The sequence below is a fragment of the Salminus brasiliensis genome, chromosome 8, assembly GCF_030463535.1.
Source record: "Salminus brasiliensis chromosome 8, fSalBra1.hap2, whole genome shotgun sequence".
Taxonomy (NCBI): Eukaryota; Metazoa; Chordata; class Actinopteri; order Characiformes; family Bryconidae; genus Salminus; species Salminus brasiliensis.
The window spans coordinates 17852390-17869800 of NC_132885.1; the positions used below are offsets into that span (position 1 = coordinate 17852390).

The 17411-nt window shown below is 43.2% G+C and overlaps 1 protein-coding gene across 4 annotated transcripts in view; it reads left to right on the top strand.

The window, feature by feature from the left end:
- arhgef49 (Rho guanine nucleotide exchange factor 49) overlaps positions 1-17411 on the top strand; it is a 44371-nt gene that overhangs the window by 14737 nt on the left and 12223 nt on the right. Inside the window, exons 1-4 of one of the 4 annotated variants that reach the window (XM_072685902.1) lie at positions 1189-1246; positions 10153-10267; positions 11614-11770; positions 14304-15895. In XM_072685902.1, the coding sequence (XP_072542003.1) occupies positions 14334-15895 (1562 nt within the window). In that variant the 5' untranslated portion in view covers positions 1189-1246; positions 10153-10267; positions 11614-11770; positions 14304-14333. Of the gene's footprint in view, positions 1-1188; positions 1247-10152; positions 10268-11613; positions 11771-14303; positions 15896-17411 lie in introns of those variants that run through there. The other 3 variants (XM_072685903.1, XM_072685904.1, XM_072685901.1) reach the window with 3 other exon arrangements.

The window sequence follows — 17411 nt, forward strand, 5'->3', positions numbered from 1 at the left end:
AACAGAACTAATTCTATATCCTAGATATTGATTGTCTATCACGTTGCACGTTTCTCTGAAATCCAAGAGGCTGCTGACTTAAAACAGGCTTTTTGCAGACGTGGGGTCAGCCGGCAGCCTTAGAGCAGCAACTTATAGTAAATTTGAGTCTCTCTAGGGAAATGGGTAGTGAATGGTGATAATGGAGCAGCTGAATGCCTGCCCCTTTGTTACAATGGGAAGAACCGAAACGAAGAGGAAAGCCCTCCTAACGTCCTGTCAGGTCCAGACCGGCTGCAGCTCAGGTTATGACAGATTGACAGGCTCAGTTGATGTCTGTTTCACACTCAGCTCAAGCTGCTTTTGCTGTCTGTCTGCGGGTGCGAGTGGGGCGCATGTGTGGGAGCAGAGAGGGGATTAGCCGCCCCCATATGGCTCGACCATGCCAGCCTCACACAGAATACTGTAATTACACTGCTCAGCCAATACACTTTGAAAGCCGTCCCATGGGAGTCCGGAGGAATGATGCAGCGCCCTGCGGTGCGTTCCTGTAGTGAGGTAGGGAGCTCCCCATATAAAACGACTTCTGAAGGCGTAACCCCGTCACTTTTTTTTTCGAAGGATCAGGTAAAGTCCAGAGTAGAGGTCTCAATGGAGTGACCTCTGGTCTTCTCTACCGTGCAATATAAAGGTGATAGGATATGATCCACGTTTCAGGTGGGCATTATTTATTCATTGTCTTCAGGCAGAGGCACAGACGCACAGTAGAAATGTGCTCAGTGGTTAATTATCTAATAGAAGTATAGAGTCGGTACATCATTGTCTGCCAGGGTGATTAAATGAGTGAAAGGAGAGGAAAATGATGAAACAGCACCTCATGTTCATTAGGTGTGTGTGTGTGTGTGTGTCTGTGTGTGTCTGTGTGTGTTGTAGGTGTGCAGTGTCAGATCACTGTGTTCACAGTTTCTAAGGTTGGTCTAATAGAAAAGATTACACACAACAAAAACAAAGGAATGCCCTGGTGGGAGAGCAGGTGGGGAAAGACAGAGAGAGAGAGGGAGGATGTGTCTAGGAGGTCCTTTCGGACAGCCTTGTGTTTCTCTGGTTCCTATGCCAACGGGCGAGCGGAGCCGTGGTTGGAGCATGCTCAGTGAAGAGCCCTCTGCTGTAACAATAGCAGAGGGAGCTGAGAGAGGGCTCACATGCTGATCTTAGACCAGAGCAGAACACACCTCACCTCAGCGCGCTCTCGCTCTCCTCTCCCACGGTGCGTGTATGGGGCTTTCTTCTGGCGCTGTTTTTGCATTTTACTGTCCTATTTGCCTTTGCTGCATGCTGGATAGGTAAATGGGCTGAGATAGCAGTTCAGGGTGGTACTTGATGAATTATTTGAACTTCTGAAACGGGACTGTTTTAATGCTTAGTCAGGTTTTAGGGATTTTATTAAAGATTGCTTGATAATTGGTTGTGATAAGGAATGAGGGCGTTGCTTGATTTTGATTTCTGATGTGCCATTAATAATTGTATATTAACTGAAGCATGTGTATGGTGTAATGTTTTGGTATGTATAGTTACCTGAAAGCACTGAAAAGCTTTGAAACAGAAACACAAAGACAGAGAGAGAGAGAGAGAGAGAGAGAGAGAGAGGAGAGCTGAATGTGAGTGTACTCATTCAGCATTGTCACACGATCCTTCCTCTGTTGTGCGGAGTTGTGCAGTCATGCCTCAGTGACCCACCGCCGTGTTGTCCTGGCGATTTAAGGGGCGGGGGGTGGATGGATGGGTGAGGGGTCGCACTGTTCACCAAATGTAGACCAGCGCTCTAGTTTCTAGCCCAGCCCAGTCCACTTCAACCCATCCCCACATTACACTGGACACAGCCTGGCCAGACAGCCGCTCTCTTTTATGAAGCAGCATGTTGGATCATGCATGGTTGATTAATGTGTGTGTGTGTGTATGCATGTATGCATGAGTGTGTATGTGTGTGTGTGGGTGCGTGAAATACTGGTGGGTGGTCAGAGCTCCAGATCTAGTTATCAGACACGGTTGGACTACTCCTGCTTCAGTGTGGTCGGGGGAGTGTCTGGCACACATGGGCAAAAAAAAAAAAAAAAAGGACCCGGTCTGCTGAGAGGCAGAATGCTCTCAATATTTCATCCTCTGAGACAGCAGAGAGAGAGAGGGCGGTTCAGAGAGAGTATCTGAGGATCTCACAGGAAATTGGAAAATAAATTGGGGTGACACGAGCAGATTTGCATACTGTAGCATCAAGAAAGCACTTACTAACAGTAAGTAAGGCATGGGCGGGCTTCTGATTGCCATCAGGACTTTATCCTGGTGTTTGTGGCTGAGGAGTTTCTTACAGTTATAGAGGCAGCCAGTCGTAATGAATTCTCGTAAATCATTTGTCATGCTGTGTGGAAGACTCTTCATTCACAGCTTGATTACAAGTGCCTTTCCTGCAGCCTTTTAAGCATAGTATTATGATGGTGGGTGGATTCTGTCTTGAATTCTAATTCTTCCTTGAGTTTATCGACAGTGATGTTCTAAAAAAAAATTATATAGAACATGGTTCTATATAATATAATGTATAACATAATATATATAGAACATGGTTCTGTATGGAACCAAAAGTGGTTCTTCTATGACATCACTCAAAGAACCATTTGACACACCTTCATTTTGCACCATAAGATTTTCAGTAGTGTTTGACAAAGAGGATTGACATGTGTTATAAAGGTGCACATGTATTGAATGCTAGCTTTCCTACTAAAAACACTATTGAAAACACTACTGCTGAGTCCATGAGTGACGCCTGGTACTGATCTCAGTTCAGAATCAGTTTTTTTTCCCTGTAAAATGACTTATTTCTATTTAAACACGTCAATGGACAACTAAAGTACCATGCTCAAATAAAAACATCACTAGCATACAGGAACAAATGCATAGCCGACACCACAACCGCATCCTTTTATTTTGCACACAAAAAACAGATTGATTTACCATGCAAATACTGTTGTGGTCATGCAAAAACCTAATATCTCCAAAGTAGCAAGTTTACAGGAAAACTCTTAATGTATGTATTGTGTGATTATTTTGTATTTGATTACATACTTTTGTAGGACTTGTATTGGTCTATTTATTGTGAAATTATTGAAACTGACACAATGTAAGAAGCAACTGCCAGATTCCAATTATGTAAAAATGCAAAAAAAACTTTACCTTGCCTAATATCGTGTTCTGAATCATCACAGATTTGTGCTTTTGTCCTCTTTGTACCGATATCCAACTTAATTTTAGGAACTAAGCCGCTTGCTTTTCGAAACCAAACATATAGTGATGATAATCTATTATCAATCTATTACTGTTCAGTTCTGATCACTGAAATTATAGTGGTGTTTGAGGTCAGTGTCACACTGACTTTGTCTAAAGATGTGGGTGTTTCCAGATTGTCTATATTGTATGCAGAAGCTGCAGTGTTTGCATGAAGGAAGCACTTTGAATTGAAGATGTGTGGCTGGAGGTAACTATAGCTCTGTCGCCCGGTTGGGACTTGCTCTTTCCGGTCAAAGGCACAGTAGCTTGCAGTCCACAGAGATGACAGCTGATCAATTGCAGTCCCTCCCTCTCCCTACTCATTTCTAATCCCCCTTTCCCTCCCCTCACTCCTTCCCTGCTCTCACCTCCTCGCCCCCGAATGAAAGCCCATTACCGGCCAACTGGATCCCAGCAAGACTAGGGCACCTTCACGTGGTGCTCCCCTGCTTTGATCCCATCTCCAGTCCCTCAGAACAACAAAGCGCTGGCTTTAGTGTGTATGTGTGTGTGTGTGCACACGCTGAACAGGAGGAACCCTGGAAATAGGGTTTTGTGAGGGTCCTGTGTTGTTCTGTCCTCTGACAATTATTAGAACTGACATGGAGCCTTAGCACAGTTGAAGTATGGTTGCCACAGGCAGGACCTCGGGACATCCTCAAGTACTGCTCAACCAAAGGCGAGAAGCAAGGCACTGAGAGCTGTCTGCTGAGCAGTTTCACGAATTAAGGATCTTACTGCGTATCTTCAGTACTGACAGCATTCTTAGGCTGAATCCTTGCAGCACAGGTCATCAATTCCAGTCTTGGAAGGCTGATGTCCTGCACAGTGTAATAATCAGCGCATTGAGTGCATTAGTTAATTACCATGTTTAGTCGGTGTGTCAAAGCAGAGAAATCGGCAAACTGTACTGGACCATGTCCACCTGGATCAGGATAGATGATCCCTGCTTTAGAAGAGTACTGTAGCTATCATAGCAAGACCCCTGCTAAAAATTGTTTGCCGGTAGTTGGTTTTGGATGGTCTAAGCTGTTCTTGGTGGTCTTTGAAGGTGTTTAAAAAGCTGGTCATGATCTTGGTCATGCTTGATCTTATTGGTCATGCTGGTTGTCTAGCTTGGTCAGGTTGATTATGCTTGTAGACCAGCTAAACTAAAATACCATGCTCAAACAAACCTTCACTAGCATACAGAAACAAATGCATAGCTGACACCACAACCGCATCCTTTTATTTTGCAAACAAAAAACAGATTGACTTACCATGCAAATATTGTCAACGTCATGCAAAAACCTCCAAAGCAGCAAGTTTACAGGGAAACTCTTAATGTACGTATTGTGTAATCCTTTAGTCCCGCAGTGGGGGAAATTCTCATGCATACCCTAAGCTGGTCAAGAGCTAAGCTGGTCAATCAGCATAACCAGCTTGACATGATATATAACATGATATTCTGGACTGATTCATTTTGTATGGTATTTTTAAGAATGTCTTATAATTATAATTAATATTATTATAATGTGTTTAATGTCTAACTGACATCCCTGATCATTCAGAGCCCAGTTACTTTACAAGACAGTAGTAAAATCACTTCATGTGGTGTGTGTAGTGGTACCACCATACTATTAACTGAGCTCTGTTGGTTTTAGTTGACTTCTTTTGTTTTGTTTTTTTTGTTGTTTTCTTTATCATGTGGGCATTAGCCTCTTCGTTTTGAACACCCTGTGCAATACTGCCTAAAAACAAAAAAGCAGTTTGAAACTCCCAGTGTGGAGCTGGTAAACCAGAGCATTTTCATTTAATTTCTAACCAACTCTAATTTAACAGGTGCCGTTCACGTGGTGGTAGGCTATTCACATGGTTAACTGTGGCATAGGCAAAATTGGCAAAAAATAGACAAACGTCTGGAGGAAAAGCAGCTCACATGCTGTCAAACTGCTAGAATCACAGATATCATGTTCTGTTTTTAAGTTTCACCCTAAAAGAAGGTCCACACTTCTTTCTAGTGCCTAGAAAACACCAATGGATGCTTTGATGCTAGAGCACAGCAGTAAAAACAAAGGATGCAAACTAGATCATCCTTAAAACATTCAATACTCCATTATAATCATAATCCATAAACCATAATCCATTTAAATATGCTTGGATCAGCCCCAATCCAATCCAGTTAAAAACATCTACATTTTTGTAGGTTTATTTGTTATACAGGGTTCACACAACATTACCATTAATATACTATTACAGTCAATATTATTAGGCTTTTCTGCCAAAACGATAATTAAAAGAATTAAAAAGGAATGTGTGTTTTTCACAAGATTTTTGTTCTAATCTATATGAGACTAGAAACAGCGACAGTCAGAGGCTTATCAATTCAATTCAGTTCAATTCAGATTTATTTCTTTAGCGCTATTCACAAAGAAGATCCGTAGAGATCCGGATACGAGCCTCTTTTGAGCAAGCTAGTGGCAACAGTGGCAATGAAAAACTCCCCCGGATCGAGAGGAGGAAACCTTGAGAAAACCTTATCACAGTAAGCGCACATCTGACCAGGGGAACAATGAATGATATCTTCGATTCTCTGATAGTATCTCCCTCTCTCTCTCTCTCTCTGTCTCGTGTGTCTGTCTCTCTATCTCATTCCCAGTGATGAGTGAGTCATCTAGCCATCTGCTGCATAGTGCAGGCCTGCCTTATTACCAGCCCTTTGTTTATCAACACTGCTTTCCTCCTGAGATTACCTGGTTTCTCCTCCTCTTTCCATCTCCGTCTCCAGCGTCCATGTTTTTTGCTTCACCTCGAACCTCCCAGCCCTGCCTCAGTCATCTCTTAATCAATCCCACCTCTGTTTCAACCATCATTCATTCTTCCCATTGCCCCAGTTGTCTTTCTTTGTCCTTGGTGCAGTACCTTTCTAGACTGCAGCTCTCTTCGTCAGCAAGACATGCAGGCTAGCAGTCTCTCATTTTGACATAAATACACTGGTCAGTAGTGTCCTGCATTGCAGTGCTTGCAGTGACTCTCCTAATCTTTCCGAATCTTGGTATCATGTTCGTTTGGATGATCTAACTCGGGAGAAAAAGCCTTCCGGGTAGCTGCAGCTCGCCGATTCATTAGTCTAAAAGGCAATTATCACGCCACTTCATTTCCTTACGCATCACAATGCAGAAATGGGCTTGCCAGCGTGTTACATCACAAAGGACAGATCTGTTTTATAGAACATTTTCATCTGTTACCATGGCATCTTATGTATTATATAAGCAATGTCAGAAGCAATCGCATTACTATGGGAGATTTGTTTTTCTGCTCAAATTGCACGCTACTCCGGTAGCTCACCCAGTGTTTTGTGCAGGACAGATCTATAATCCCTATTAGAGTCAATAGCAGGCATGTCAGCAAGGCTTGGGTCCACTTCGCTGATCGGCCAGGACCCATTGGAATTGGAATGGCTATTTATATCACACTCAGCTTTTCTGGATGAAATCATGTGGTAATGATATCGCATTGTGGCAGCGGAGTCATTAATTAAACACCACCGCCAACGAGGGGACAGGCAGACATTGGTCCACTGCCATATTTACAAGTTTTTCCCCCTCTTGCCCAATGAGCTTCATTCCCTGCCAAAGCATTTTATCATGGCAAAGCACATGTTCAATGTTTTATAAGGAGCCTTTTAACGGGGTGCCCACGTAAGCCTGTAGTCACTTTAAGAAAGCAGACTGTTTATGGAAAAATCTATGAGGCAACAAAGGTTTTTTCACCTCATCTGCCTACCTACTTTATTATTTAACACCAAAGAAACATGAAACATTGGCAGTACAGACTCCAGTTACATGATGAGACACACCCTCCATGCGTTTGTTATATGCATAGCAAGACCTGATTACACACGATTTGAATCATTCTAAAAATTAATATCAATTTGAAATGCTAAACAATCTAATCTAAGCATACTTTAGTGATACCTTTTGGTTTCTCAGCTTAGGTTAGTGTCCAGAACATTTTGGGGATTTCTTTCCTCTAACATAACAATTAAACCTGGTATCTGTTTGCCGGGTTAGAGCAGGGAGATCATCGGTTTCAGTTCATATAAAATGAGTTTTAAACAATGATTCAGATTTTTACCCCCCCTGGGCTCATTCCATTGTCTCAGTGGGTGTGGAAGGTGTGGGCCTTATGTCATGTTCACACTCTCAATTGACTGGGTCTAAAAAATCCATTTTAAATTGAAATCTATGAATTTGGTTTCTCACCTTCTAGAGCCGGAGGTTCCAGTTCTGGCTCCGTACAGCCACCGCCCAGAACAATTTGGTGATTGATCATAGCTCGAACTTAACAACTAAACCTGATATCTGCTGGGTTTGAACAGAAAGGTCACCAAACTATGCTGGACTAAGCCTCTCCAGGGCCAGAGTTGGACACTATTGTTCTAGGCCTTTGCCATTAAGGGCAGTTTGTCTCCAATTGTCTCTCAGTGGGTGGGGAGGGGCCCTTTAAATTCAATTAGAATTTGAGGAATTTGAGTTTTTTTTTGTTCCAAAAGCATCTTAGTGGTAAGATAATCTTTATTGTAATGCTCTGTCCTGGCACCGAAGTGGTGGAACAAACTTCCACCTGGGTGTCCGAACGGCAGAGCTGCTCGCTGTCTTTAACCACCGACTGAACGACCATCTCTGTCAAAAGTACTTGGATGAAGTGTAGTGCCGAGCGTCGTGGTTTCCATACTGACTTTTGTGTTTAGTAGCGTCTGAGCTTAGAGGTGTCTTTTGAATCCTAGCCTATACAACTAACTAGCTAAAACTAGCTATGGATAAACAGTGAAGCACTTTATTAAGTCGTTCTGGATAATGCCTTAAGGCCAGTTCTCGAATGTTTTTGGCTTTTTAGATATTTGAAAGCATTTTAACACAAAAAATATTAAACATGCAATAAAATATTGATTTCATAATATAAAAATGTGTTAAACCTAAAAATAGGTGTGTTGTTCATCATTCCTCTAGTGCTTGTGAATGTAAGCTGTGCTGACAGTGTAAAAATAAGCATATCAACATATATAACATGAACACAGGGGACATATTCAGGCATCCCTTATTTTTTGTGTAGAAAACTGTATGACATACATGTAGAATAGACTTTTAAGTGTTGCGTATCGTTACTGAATTGCCATACAAAGCTCTGCATTTTGAACTGTTGCCCTATTAGATGTGTTACACATGGTTGCTATAGTGGAATACTAGTTAACCCAGATTTGCCCCTGAAAAGAATTCAAGGCTACGTTCCTCTCAGGAATATGTCGAGGCTGTCTCTTCTTGCTTTGATGCACTGCAGCTGCCTCTGTCTCGACTGCTTGTTGTCAGAGAGCTCCCGTACTGCACTGACAGGGAGTTGAGTGCTTCTCCAGGTCATTAGGAGCTCTGCATCTACTTATGCAGTTTGCACTCTCTGACTCCCTAAGTTCAATAGCTTTGCTTCGGAAACATGCTCAGAAAAATGCCACTACGGTCCTAAAATCCAGATATGGTTTTCACTGCAGTTGCTCTGCTGTGGTTTGTTTTTCTTGAGGGCCACTATGCATGACCTTAAAGCTGCTGTTAGTATTTTACAGCACAGCTAATAAGGATAATGTGACTGTTAAAGATAGGCATAGTCCATTTACCTCAAGATACTTGAGATAAGAACTCAAATGATCAATAATTGGCCAGATTTTACAGAGCTCTCCGGTATATCGGCTTTCTCAGGGATGAGATGGAATCATGAGGATTAGGCCACATGGCCAATAGGTGCTAATACCAGCATGGCCATCTAGAGTAAGCAAAACACATAAGATGTCTTGATAAGAACCATGTCTCAACAGATCATTTGTACTGCGAGGAACCTGTTCCTTAACCTAAGGAAAGTAGAGCTGAACTGCTCCAGAGAAATATATCCAAGCATGACTCAACGTCTTTACCTATGATACCCTCTGTGGTTTAATATATATCTTCTTTTTGCAGGTGTACTTCTGAGTAAGTGCTGGTTTTCGCAGAGGTGCAAATTGATGGCTTACCCAGAAAACACATGCCTGAAGTGGTAGGAGGTGGTGGTAGTCATGCGGTGTGAGCACCTGCTGTGTGTTGCAATGAAAAAGTGACTGGAGATTTAGAGCTGAGCATGATTTTCCATACCCCGTCAACCCCACGCCCATCACTCTGTGTTATACTGTGCCTTTGAGAGGGCACTGCCTATCATGGACTTTGATGTGAGTCACATCTCACCTCACTTCAGCAGTACAGTCCTGCTGTGAAGCTCCATCCATGCACTGAATTACTGAGACGAGAAAGCTTTTGACCAGCCTTGTCTTTGGTCCAGTTTCTGTGAAATATCCTCAAAAAGCCACTCATGTGGTGCTTGCACACAACTCTAGCTGTGATGACCCCTACGGTGAAACTGTTACAGATCCCCCAGGTCATTTTAAAGGCGCAATTTGTGGTAGGGAAGGAAATTAGAGGCCCCGGACAGGGCTTTTCCTTTCTTTAGATGATAATACCACACTTGAAGGCAAAATAGTCTGTATTCATCATAAGAAATAATGACTGCTGTCTTTTTTAGGAAGGGAATAGAACTTGCATGTAGTTTGTAGGAGATATGGCTATATCATGTCACTGTTTTATGTGTGTGTGTGTGTGTGTGTTTGTGTGTGTGTGTATGTGTGTGATGGAGGGTAGATGTTTTTCTCATATAATCTTCATGCCTGGGGAGTCTTTAAAGGAACTAGTAGAAGTGTTATAATGAGGTGCCATATCATTATCACATCATTACTTGCTAGGTGGAAAGTGCTTAGAGTGTGTGTGTGTTTATTGCCTCTCTGTTTCTTTTTTTGTCTGACAGCCTCTCTCTCCCTCACACACCCCTGCAAACCTAAAGTCTGTTGACTGAGGTGTAAACAGGCCCAGGCAACAAGATGAATCCGACCTGTCGGTTGAATGAGAGACAGATACTGAAGGTTAGGAACGTGTAAATGCTCTGTCTAAACTGCTTTAGACATTTCTCGTATTTCATATGCTGCAAGAAGAAGATTATTGGTAGATGCAATCCCTGTTGGACATATATAGAGCCAAGCAAATGACAGCAGTGGCCTAAAATGACATGGCCCAGTACAATAAGATTGCTATTGGGCTTTGTCTCAATTTTATGTCCACCTACCTATTCAGCATGTCCTCTGAAAGCAACAGCCTCTATTCTTCTGGGAAGGCTTTACACTAGATATTAGAACATTGATGAGAGGATGTGATTGCATTAATCCATCAAATTGTGATGTGGGGCCATGCATTCTAATAAAATCTGTTGTTTGTTTAAATACAGCAACCAAAAGACCAATAAAATATTTGATAAACCTACATCATCAACATGGTAGCAAATGTAAGCAAATGCAAACGTAAATTTGACAGTGGTATTTCCATTCAGAATAGATGAAAAACAGAGAAAACTGAATACCCAATACTGGGTATTGGATTGATGCCATCTCTCGTTGTATGGTCTTGCATTATGTACAGTACCATGTTAGGAAGCAAGTAGTTCAGAGTTCACAACACTGTAGCCCTAAATCCCATATGCTTAGGGTAATTGTGAAGGCCTTGCGGTCGTCTGTCACTTAAATCTGCCTCATTGGGTCACACAACTGTTTATTGCAGTAAAACTAAAAAAACTAATTAAATTCAACCATTCAATCAGCCAATGGTGTTGCATATTCTAATTAATCGAATTGTCTGCAATGGGAAAGAAGGGGAAATAGTGTAGAAAGAAACAGAAAGTCTTTGTCAACGAGATCCAGCTAGAAGGTCAGAAGCTGCTTCCCTAAGGAATGGGAAAAATGACAGAAGCCACCATCAAATTTTTCTGGAATCTGCTCTGCAGACAGAATGTGGCTGTTATCAAATACACTGGGAATAAAAATGAGAGATGAGCCATGCCATGCATACTGGAGCTTGGTTGGTGGTGTACGGCATGTTATTTGCCTTCGTTTTTGGTCGTTTGGGTTGCTGTTGGCAACTGCGATGTGTTGTTTTATTGATTCCTGTGAGTGCTTGCAAATGTGATTTACATATGATCACTTTAATGATGAATATTAGTGTGTTATTTACCCAGGCCTCTAATGCTCACTGTATGTGTTTGTTTTGCAAATGGACTCTAGCAATGTAGCAGTGTCCATTTTCATTATCAGTATTGTCTTAGGCGTACTCTACATGTAAGAGTACAACAGACATCTCTGAAAGCATGCAGGAGATAGGTCTGAAAATTGATTGTATTATTTTTAGAGTTGTCTATTGATGGACCTGCCTTTTTTTGCAGATGTTTATGCTCAGGGCTGCAGCTGTCTGGATTCGTGGATGGTGAGTCTACCTCAAAGGACAAACCAGCAGACAGAGAGGGCACTAGGGGGGAGCCGGTGAAGTTTAGCCTGGAGCAAGCTGAGTGAAGGTGCACACACAGACTTGATTAAAATGGGGTAAGTTTATATGCCTAACCTACAACGATCCACAGCGGATTCTCTTCCACATCCATTCACCAGAGTGCCATACAACACACACACACATAGTCAGGGGTGCAAGTTGTTAAAAAAGGTTCATGTATACATCAAGTAAAGGTTCTTTAAACCATTAAAAGGTTCTTCACACTCACACACCCCTTTTACAGACATAATGCTTTATGGAACAAAAGTGTTTCTTCTATTTTAAGCACCTTAATGTTTATGTAAGTAAACAAACATGACCATGTTCTCATGAAGTCTAATGCTTTCTAATCTACTAGGAAATATAAAATTATGCAGTATTATTATCAGGAATAACAACACCATGCCTTTTCCGATAAATATTAAATATAGAGTCTTATTGACTGGTGGCATTTCTGCCACAGACATTTTTCGTCTAATCTGCAGGATTACTATTAATATTTTGCAAAATACCTCAATAATGAAAAACATGATGGCAATTAAAACAAAAAACTAAGGCATAAAAAGTGAAATTAGCAATTCAGTGCATAGCAGTAAATTTCCTTAGAAAGGATTTATTTGCCATCAGCGGCCAAAGTCAGAGAGAGCAACATTGGCTTTGCTCTCTTTGGATGGGTCTATATTGGCCAGCACAGACATCTGTTAGCTGGTGCAGCAGAGCGGGGAACCTGATGCTTTCCTCCGAGCTTGTCAGCTGCATGGTGATGGTCAAAAAAAAGTGGTGGCTGGCTTTGCTTGTATCGGAGCATGTTAGTGCTTGCTAGTGCTTGGGGGAAATATGAATGGGTGGGTTAATTTGCAGTACCAAAATTGGGTAGGTAGAAAAAAACACATTTTTTTTTTAAAGAATTTCATTTCTAAATACAAGCAGGATGGGTTAGTGTTTTTTTAGTACATTACCTGGATTTAAAACCTACATATATTTGACTTTAGTTGCTCCTTCCCTCCCTCACCCCCAAATATGCATGTAGCCTGTAGTACAGCTAAATTAACTTAACAACGAAAGCCTGTCATGTCCAGCTTTCAGTCAGCATTGTTCTTTTTTATATATAAAATGTATTTTTTTTCAGTCCTTTCTAACCAAGACAGGTTCTCAGACATGCTGGTTCTGAATTAATTCATTGTTGATCTTCTATAGACACCTAGTCTCTCTTTCCAAGTCAGGCTGCTTGTGGAATCTCTCAAGTCAGTCAGATTTGGCAGTGATAGTATGGCGCTCTTGCGAAAGCCTATTATAACTCAGTGAGTGGCTTCCTCAGTGTGTTGCAGTGTGTCTGCCGTAATTCAGTTCAAATGGGGGAAATGAGCATCTGCCTGTCTGTCACAAGCAGAGACAGTGAGGTGAGCCCTGTGTGAACAGAGCTGTGCTCCACATGCTCATTAGCCAAGCTCCTTATGCTAATCAAGTGTGTTCATTCACACGTCAGCAGTTTTCGAGCACAGCCAGAGAAAACACTGGCACTACTATTGATGTGTGTAACTGTACCAAGTGAATGGCAGCTCACTCTTCCAGCAAGATAAAGCTCGGAGGCACATTAAGATTCAAAGATAAACAAAGAAGGCTTTTTCTGACGCTTTATCTTTCTAACGTAGCATTTAAATTAGCCTGCCTTAGCCAAAGGCGCTTCAGTGGATCCAGTTTAATTAAACTGGCTTCACATTTTAATTGAACACCTGAACATGTCTGGCTTTCCCTTTTGTTATCCTTTAAAATGACATTGATGTTTTCAGTGCTTTCTATCTTCAATCGCACAAATCGCTGTTTCTCCCTGACAGGCGTTATAAGAGAGATGAAATATCGTTAAAGCAGATCTAATCTTATTGCAGAGCTATGTGTGCCTCTCTTATTCAACTGTGCTGTTCTGGCCTGTTTCATAACTCCTACCTTTGACCCTGAAATCTGCTTAAGATTGTGGATGGATATTAGCCTGGCCTGGAGCCAGGCGATTTGTACTAATTACTGAAAAAAGAAGTAAGCGGTGCTCTTCTGGTTAATCCATTACTCCCGTCCCATTAGTGAAATGACTGCCAACAGCGAGTCTAAAGCAGCTCTCTTCGTTACTGTCCCTTCACATCAGAGTCTGTTCTTGCCCTTGTTTTCTTTCCGTTAAAACTCGTACTGCAGAGCGAGCCATTTTTGGAATATTAATGCAATTATTCCTGCTTTGAATCACGCAACAGGACCATTGCGCCCACTGCGCAGCAGTTGTATGGCATTGTGTGTCTCTGATTCTGTCATTTCAGAGATTCTTCATTTGCTGATGGCTACAGAGCAAGTTGTATCTTGTAATCTTGTAATGACTGCATGTAGGGAATATTTGCAGTATTTCACAAAGGATAATCACAGGGTCAAGTTGAAATCTCAAGAATTCTTTATATTGTCTTCTTGGATTTTCTTTCCATAGCAATGCTCCTTGAGCATTTGGCAGCTGTGAATAATTGATGTTTAGATGGGCTGTGGATGTCAGCATGTGAGCGCAGTGTGTTGTCGTCATGCCAATGCCCCGGCTGTGTGTTCTGATTTCCGCAGGGCTACGATCCCGGCGCCTCTCTCTGGCGGATGGCGGCTCATGCTGTGGTCATGCCGGACGTAAAGGCTCTGCCATGTGAGTACTCCCCAGCAGGCTCCCCTGCTGGCTGCAGCATGGACCTGGAGCCCTGCCTCAGCGACCTGCCGGACCCTCTCTCTGTCCTCGGGTCCCCGTTATCTGGGTTCCCCCACCACGGTACACCTCCCTTCACCACACTGGACTCTTCGGCAGGCTGCTGTCCTCCAGGATGCAACAACAACAACAGCCTTCTCAGCAACCTGGGGCTCAGGTACTGCTCTACCAGCAGCGTGCAACCACTCAAACATACCGAACCTCAAGCGGGGCTCCTGTCTCATGGCTGCATGAACTCCAGCAGCAACCGACTGTACCGTAGCCTGGAGAACCTGCACTGGAGCTCGGTGCCTGACCCTAACATGTATGGCTACAGAAGTGTGGAAAGTGAGTTCATTCTCCACTGCACCTCCAGCAGTCAGTGGTACGATGGGCCTCCTCAGGGATCACACGTCTACAGTATGATGCACTCCCCTGAGAGCATGGCGTTCTACCCTCGACGGGGCCTGGTGAGAAAGGACTTGCCTTTGTTTCCTCAGTGGCTGTTCCCAGCCATGGAGGACTGGGGCGTGAATGGAAATGGCCGGAAAGGCCTGCGAGATAAGCTCCGTTTGCAGAGCGCTCGTGTCACCGAGCCCCACAAGCCCCTTCGGCCTCAGCCTTTGCGCAACAGCATCTCGCATTCTTTTTACGATCCGGAAGTGGCCTTGCAACATGGTCGGCCCTCCTCCCCAGGGGTGCCAAACAACCAGAGAGAGCTGTGTGCCCGTCGCATCACCAGCCCAGAGGAGATAAAGCAGGAGGTTATGCGGCGACTGCAGCTGCGCAGGCAGAGGAGCACTCCTAACTTGGCTTTGAGCTCGGCTCCGGAGGGCAACCTTAGCAAGTCTCACACCTCTGAGCCGGTCGGCAGCACTGCCCAGTCAACTCCAGAGAGAAAAAGGCCTCCCATGGGCCGCCTGCATATCCCGACATTCGAGGAGTTCAAGAGGATGAGGCAGAGAGAGAGTGGACAACGTTTGGTCCCTTTGACACCCCCACCTAGTGGAGGAACGGGGTTTGAAAGCCAGAGCAGAAAGGGAAGCGGTGAAGAGAAAGCACAGGTGGTCAAAGACAAATCACAGACAGAGGCTCAAACTCTAACAGAGGTCAGGCAAAGCTGCATCACTACTGAAGATGCAACGCAACCAAGTGGTTCCAGTGAACAGGAACTAACAGAGGGCAGTTGTTCTTCAGAAGCCACAGATGGACCCATCTGTACGGGCCCTGCACCTCGTTCTCCTCTGCACTCCCAGGCTGCTGCCGCCGCAACACAAGCACAAGCCGAGGAGGCAACAAGCTCTGCTGCAACAGATGCAGCCCTTCTCCCCTTCCCTCCCCGCAGGGGGAATGCTGAAGGGGCTTCCAGCTGCTGTCCTGCCATCCTCTTAGATGGGACAGACCTTTCTAGCTATGGAGCCAAGATCTATAAGATGAAGGAAGGCCTCCTTGGATCAGCCCTAGACCTCATTAAGAAGAGGTGAGTGGCTCATGCATGCAGATTATATCCTAGCTCTCCCTATAGTCGGGGAGTGGAATTACTGCCACCCTAAAGGACACATCTTCCATGTGCATTTTACAAGCTGAGAGATGCTGAACTTGCATCTGTGGAAGAAGTTTGTGGACTGAGGTGGTTCACAGCTCATGGTCAAGGTCACAGTGCATTTTAATGCCCAGAGTGCATCCTGTAGTACCAAGGGTCTGCAATCTGGCCCAAAAAGACTGCCAAACAAAAAGGTCTCAAAAGTGGATAAAGACTGCTCTGCTGTTATACCTAGACAGAAGGCTGTATACCTAGACACATGTATACATGTATAACATGATAGCAAGATAACAGAATAATATAATAACATAACGCTGGGCACATGCATGTTTATGTAATTAAAATCTAATCGCTGCATACTTTCATCATCACCGGCAGTGATTAAGCCTAGCAGCATTACACATTCTGCTGTGAGCGTTGCTCTCAAATATGAGCTAAAAATTGCCACTGAATGATAACAGGTGTAAGTCTTTTTGAAATGAAATGCTAAACCAGCTTTGGCCAATTAGATTTGTGATAAAGGTAAAAAAAAAAGAGACAGTTTCACTAAATCAGTCTCCTTTCATACTTCCTCGTGTTCTTTGATCAGTGATCTAGAAACAAAAAGTGTTTTTCTGAGAATCAGTGTTGCTCATCAGCCATGAAATTGTATGCTGTAGTGAGCACAGAGATATTATTCAGCAAATGCGGCATTAGCGGCCTTGTTCTCGTATTGATTTATTTTAGCACGTTGGTGTGTTCCAGACAGAGCATAAGGGAGTGTGAACACTGGTTCCCTATCACCTTCTCTTGTGCCAGGATAACACGTCTCTGCAGATGGCAGGAGTGTCTGGATTTCCCCCCTAAAGCATTATGGCACCCAGTGGCAGCTGTCACGGACATATTGTCTAGTGATTAGCAGTCTTAGAGTTCAGTCCAGGACAAAGGTAGAAATGGAGATGAAGGGTCCATTAGAGAATGGCTATGTGAATGACCAGCAGTCTGCTTTCCTCTGAATCACCACAAACATTAGAGGTAACACACTGTATGCCAGAGTAATGAATGCAAGATATATACATGGTCTTTCCAGCTTCTGTTGCCGGAGGCAGAGATTAGAGTGAGTTGTGAAGTCAGTGAAGTCAGTTGTGAAGGGAATGTGAGGAATGGGGACATTCACAGCGCTAGGGCTGATTCACACTCGGTCACTGGCTGGAATCGCTGTGAAGACATTTTCCATGTCACATTAGAAATATGTTTAATGAACTTGCACCAATGCATGAAGTATCTAAAATTCTAGACAAATTACTTTGGAAAGCTAAGCAAGTAAAAGATGACCTGATTTCCGAAAGGCATTAAGTTAAAGATAACACATCTCTTTAATATTTTATGCAAGATCACGTTTAGGCCCCAATCTTTTACTGTTTCATCACTTTTTGTAGCAGCTTGGAGTCTTACGATTCTTGTTTGCGGAATT